This window comes from Rhinopithecus bieti, unplaced genomic scaffold (genome assembly GCF_001698545.2).
Source record: "Rhinopithecus bieti isolate Rb0 unplaced genomic scaffold, ASM169854v2 scaffold_42532, whole genome shotgun sequence".
NCBI lineage: Eukaryota > Metazoa > Chordata > Mammalia > Primates > Cercopithecidae > Rhinopithecus > Rhinopithecus bieti.
Window position 1 is genome coordinate 2,885,447 of NW_016818301.1, and position 5,889 is coordinate 2,891,335.

The 5,889-nt window shown below is 48.5% G+C and overlaps 1 protein-coding gene across 4 annotated transcripts in view; it reads right to left on the reverse strand.

Moving 5' to 3' along the window:
* Positions 1 to 3,171, reverse strand: part of IFT27 (intraflagellar transport 27) — an 18,939-nt gene extending 15,768 nt beyond the window's left edge. For 2 of the 4 annotated variants that reach the window (XM_017856885.1, XM_017856884.1), the window contains exon 1: positions 2,717 to 2,805. Coding sequence is in view for 1 of the 4 variants with exons in the window: in XM_017856887.1 (XP_017712376.1) it covers positions 2,717 to 2,750 (34 nt within the window). In the remaining 3 variants the exon portion in view is untranslated. Of the gene's footprint in view, positions 1 to 2,716 lie in introns of all 4 variants that reach the window. The other 2 variants (XM_017856887.1, XM_017856886.1) reach the window with 2 other exon arrangements.
* Between the last annotated feature and the right edge of the window lie 2,718 nt (positions 3,172 to 5,889).

Sequence of the window (5,889 nt, forward strand, 5' to 3'; positions counted from 1 at the left end):
AAAAAAAAAAAAAAAAAAAAAAGAGGCTGCAGATTGAGGCGCAGGCTGGAGTTCAGGAGCCATTAATTAGGCAGTGGCCGCACTCAAGTGAGAGAACTGCCCAAGGGAGTTGGGGTAAAGAAGGGCACAAAGAGGCCGGGCACAGTGGGTGGCTCATGCCTGTAATCCCAGCATTTTGGGAGGCTGAGGCGGGCGGTTCACTTGAGGTCTGGAGTTCGAGACCAGCCTGACCAGCATGGCGAAACCCCATCTCTACTAAAAATACAAAAATTAACTGGGCATGGTGGCGTGTGCCTGTAACCCCAGCTGCGTGGGAGGCTGAGTCAGGAGGCGGAAGTTGCGGTGAGCTAAGATTGTGCACCATTGCACTCCAGCCTGGGAGACAGAGTGAAATTACGCCAAAAGAAAAAAAAAAGGGCCGGGCGCAGTGGCTCATGCCTGTAATCCCAGCACTTTGGGAGGCTGAGGCGGACGGATCACCTGAGGTCAGGAGTTCAAGACCAGCCTGGCTAACATGGTGAAACCCCGTCTCCACTAAAAAATACAAAAAAAATTAGCTGGGCATGGTGGTGGGCGCCTGTAATCCCAGCTACTCGGGAGGCTGAGGCAGGAGAATCGCTTGAACCCGGGAGGCAGAGGTTGCAGTGAGCTGAGACTGTGCCATTGCACTCCAGCTTGGGCTACGAGAGTGAAATTCCATCTTAAAAAAAAAAAAAAAAAGGCACAGAGGAGCACAGCTTGAGGACAGTGTAGCTTAGGCTAAAGCCCTGGAAATCAGACTAGGACCCAGGGTCTGCATCATACTGCTCTGCCGCTTCCAGCTCTGTGACCCAAGGCAAACGTTCTCATTTTTCTGGGCCTCAGTTGCCTCATCTGTAAATGAAGATGGCAATAAGACCAATTCTCCAGGGTTGCTATGAGGATTCAGTGAGACCCCCTGTACTGAGGGTCTAGCACAGAGCTGATACACCCAAAGTGCTCATTAAGTTAGCTCCATGATGAAAACCGAATTTAAAAAGAACACAGAGAGAAGCCCATTTAAAACAAAATGTAACTTCAGAAAATAATGTTCCCACCTTATCCATAAGGAAATTAAAGCTCAAAAAAGTGCTTTGTCCAAGATGACACAGCCAATAAGAGGAACAGGCAAAATTACTTTTGTTACACAACACTGCCTCCTCTGGTGTTCTGGAAACTGGAGACTCTCCTGAGAACCATTAATTTATTTTGCTCCAATATGATTCAGTTACTACTGTCAGTCATCTTTCTGTGTGACCCTTTTATTTTCAAATTATAAAAGCCATTAAAAATATCATAATTTATTCTCAGTCTGGAAGAGGGGAATTTTTTTAAAAGACATCTTTTCTCTATATAATTTCTCACCACTTCTTTCCTGAGCTGGCCAGGGAAGCCTGGAAAGGTCACAGGTTTGAACAGAAACATGAGTTACAAGTTTTGGAGTTGGGCAGATCGAGGGGCCGAAATCCTGCCTAGGAGTTTCACTAGGGGTGACCTTGGCTGACATCTCTCAGTGCCTCAGTAAGATCAGAACCATCCAGTACCTGGCCAGGTGCGGTGGCGCATGCCTGCAATCCCAACACTTTGCGAGGCTGAGACGGGTGGATCGCCTGAGGTCAGAAGTTCGAGACCAGTCTGGCCAACATGGTGAAACCCCGTCTCTATTAAAAATACAAAAAAAAAAAAAAAAAAATTAGCCGGGCATGGTGGTGCGTGCCTGTAATCCCAGCTACTCGGGAGACTGAGGCAGGGGAATTGCTTGAACCAGGGAGGTGGAGGTTGTAGTAAGCCGAGATCGCGCCACTGCCCTCCAACCTGGGTGACAGCATGAGACTCTGTCTCAAAAAAAAAAAAAAAAAAAAAAAGAACAATCCAGTACCTAGCCCAGTGTGCTATGGTGAGACGATTACATGAAATATGTGTGCCTCACATGCAGTAAGGACTCAGTAACATGCATATGTGTTTCGTAGTCTATAATCCAAGCTATTGTTTTTCTAAATGTGCAGAGTGATACAAGGGGCACACTACAAATGTGCATGCCATATATTCATCCATTCTGAAAGTATTTATTGAGTACCCACTATGTTCCAGGCATTGTTCTGGATGCTTGGGATGTATCAGTCAACAAAACAAAGATTCCTGCCTTTGGGAGTCTCAACATTTATGCCTTTCTTGGAGAGGGGCAGCACAGTAACTTTGGGTCTTAAAGACAATACACAAGTGCCTTTTGCAAACTCTGGTCACTACACGCAGGTCACCATTATCAGAGGGGGTGAGGTCAGAGAAAAAAAATTCCATAGTAAAGACTACCAAAGTCACTGATGCCTAACTTTGGGGTACAGTAAATGTTTAGCTAAAGCACTCAAGGTTTGCTTAAGTTTTGTTTGTTTTGTTTTATCAAGTCTGCTCCTCCAGAGTTTTAACCAGTGATTTTTTAACGAGTCGGCTCAACTGGTAAAGGTGGTCTCAGAGTACGTGACAGGGAGCAGGGGAAAATCCACTGGAGCTGCGAAGTGCTCTGGCAGATCATTCTTCCGCGCCTAATGTAACTTACTGTATCAGTAATTGCAGTAACTCGCCTTTGGCAGAGAGAAAGGAAAAGAGGGTAGGCAATTTAGGTGAACAAAAGCTTTGGATGAATTATGAAGGCTCTGGACTCCAGAGACCACCGTATTCAAACGCAAATTTTCAGACTCACCTGCCAGGATGCATTTGGCTGCCAGCTTCACCATGGTAACCAACACTCCCGCGAGCCGTACCCAGAGCACAAGAGCGGCTGCTAGAGGCGCGGGTGGGTGGGCTTCGGGCCCTGGGCTGGCCTGGGACGGGAAGGTGGGGAGGGCTGATCTCAAGGGCCAGTGGCCGCGACGGGACTGGGGATGACCGAGCCCGGCCCTTCTGGGCTGAGGGCGAAAATCGGGCGCTGGGGGCGGGTAGGCAGGGGAGGGCTCCAGGTGGGCCCGGCTCGAGGCCCGACACGGCAGTCTGAAAAGGTGCAAGAGAGCGGACACGGTCTGTGCTCCCCGCCCAGCCCCTCAGCACAGCCCTACCCAGCGGGATCAGGGAAAGACGACTCGGCTCTCCTCCGGCCACAAGTACAGTACCTAACGCACTCTCTAGGTAACCATAGCCCACCTGCTCCGCCTCCTCCTCCTCGCTGACCCTCGATTGGCTGCCGCCAAAAGCTCTCACCCTCGAGGGCTCGCAAAAATCCAATGGGAGTAAGGAGTTGGGATAACAGCCTTTTCTTGAGATGCAACTCGTAGGATTATCTGTTCTTCAAGTCCATTCTGCTTGACGAGTGGTTGCTATTGACGTCAGTCAGCTTTATATCCCGCCCCCGCTGCGCTCCAGAGTCCCGAGATAAAGAAGCCTCCACGTCAAGCAGCCAGAAGCGGTGATAAAAGAAGCTTTCTGATTGGTCAGAGCCTGGCTTGACCCGTCTTCGGGTTGAATGGGGATTCGCCACTCCCGCTGTCCTTCTAGAAGTGGGTTCGCCTACAATGGGGCAGGTTGGGCGCTAGACTGTCTGGAATGGCGCCTGCGCAGTGGGCCAGGCCGCGGCAGTAGAGGCCGTTCTGACTTCGTTTGACTTCGCAGCGGTTCTGGCGGCTTCCCCGGTTCCCGGATTCTGCACAACGCGGCTATTACAGTGCATCGAGAAGTTCAGTCCTTGCCCCGCATCCCGCAGGGAAATCTAATCTTAAAAGCCCAAAAGTGTTATAAGCGTTAAAATCTAAAATATGAAGGTGTTTAAAGTGATGTTTGTGAACAAAGGGAGAACAAGTACACTTCGATGGGGCTGAGTCGTGAGACTCGGAAACTTGAGGTCGTATTTTCCTCTTAGTCCATTTACTCTCTGCAAAAAGAGAATGCATCACTTACCTTGTTGCCCGTCACCCAGGAAGGCTCTCTGTACGCGTTTACCGGGTTGGGGGTGCCTCTTTCACGTGGTTGGGGGTCAAAGACCCAAATCACTGCCATCTCCCTGACCTGGGCAAGTCATCTCATCCCTCAGCCTCTCAGGATGGGCCTAGGAGAACCCGCCTCATGGGGTGGTTGTGGGGATGGAAGGAGAGAAACCTGTAAGTGCCTGGGACATAGTAGGTGCATACATGATTGTGGGGTGGATGGGAGAGCGGAAGCTTATCTGGACAGATTTGGTTTATCATCACTGTCATTGATTGGCCGAAGGTACCCCTGTTGTCACTCTTTTGGGGCCGCTGGGATCTCTGATGGCTGATGCTGAAGGGAAGAGCAGCCTCTCGGCAAAGGTGCCTGCGTGAAAGTTCCACATTCCCTCCAGACGCCTAGAACATTCCACCTCTCTGCCACTCTCCATCTTAGGGCGGCCGCCAGCCTTGTGCTGGGGAATAAACACACACTCTATGAATGACTGATGGTTTCAGCCGCAAATCCGGAGTAAATGCAAGTTGTCTGAAATGTTCTTTCCTTGGAATTCATTCCTGGTGTTACAGCAAAGGTCTGTTTCTCCTTCATTCTCCGTAACTGCTTTTCTTCTTTGGTGACATCACGTGAGTCTGTCTCAGACACCCCAGGTCCGGTGAGCAAAAAGTCTCTTTCTGATCTTCTGCCTGCCTCTTGCCAGCTCCCCTCCAGGTCAACCTGTTCACCATGAGTGACCCTGTTAATCCCGTAAGGGGCCCCATTCAGTGCCTCACCCTCCTGAGGCAGCTCCACTTAGCTAAGACACAGACACACATCGGGGCAGCCTCTGAAGCCTCGGTTCCTTCATTTTGCAAGGTGGGTAATGACAGAGCAGGGGCATCGCCAACTTGGAGAAGCGCCGCCATTTTAAAGTTCCCCTTGATCAAAAACTGCCTAAATCCAACCCAAAGGGCATCAACCTAAGGGCTAATGTCAAAATGACCATAAACCACAAATGACATCTCCAATCAGAAACATTCCAACCCTAAGATAAACGGCTCCCCCCTCCTCCACCAGAAACATGCAACCCCATAAGCCCTCTTGGTGACTCCAACAGATGCTCATGTTGAGAACTGCTTTTCTTAGCCAATGCCAGAACCCACCTTTATCTACTCTGTTGAACCATTTTACTGTTTCTCAAGCTCTTTGGGAACGTTCCCACCTCAGGGTCTTTGTATGCACTGTTCCCAATGAAGCTGTATGATTTTCCTTCATGATCTTCGGATCTCAGCTCAAATGTCATGCCTTCGGGGAGCCCTCCCAAACACACAATTTAAGCATTGCCCCCAATCTGTCAGTCTCAATCTCCTTGACTTACTTTATTTTCTTTGTAGCGTTCACTACTGCCAGAGATTACACAGTCTGTCCCTCTGTATCCGCGGGGCATTGGTAACCACGGATATAAAAATCCAGGGCTACTCAAGTTCTCTACGTAAAATGGTGTAATATTTGCACAAAACCTACACACATCCTCCTGTATACTTTAAGTCACCTCTAGATTACTTCCAGTAACTAATAAAATGGAAATACTATGGAAATATTGGTATACTGTATTTTATTTGTATTTTTTTTATTTTTTAATTTCTTTTCCCCAAATGTTTGCAATGTGCATTTGGTTGAATCCAGAGATGTGGAACCAGTGGATGCAGACGGCCACCTATATTCCATATTTATTAGTTTATTTGTATGGTATCTGTCGCCCTCCACCAGAAGGTAATTGTCATGAGAACCAACACTTGGTCTCTTTTGTTCACCCAGTATCTAGGACAGTCCCCAGCATGGTGAGGCACCCAGTAAATACTTTTGAATGAACCAGTAAATACTTTTGAATGAATGAATGACTCTCATAGACTTTACCCTTCCGGTTGTGTATTCATTCATTCAATAAGCACCAACTCTTGAATACCAATTTTTGGGCAGGCA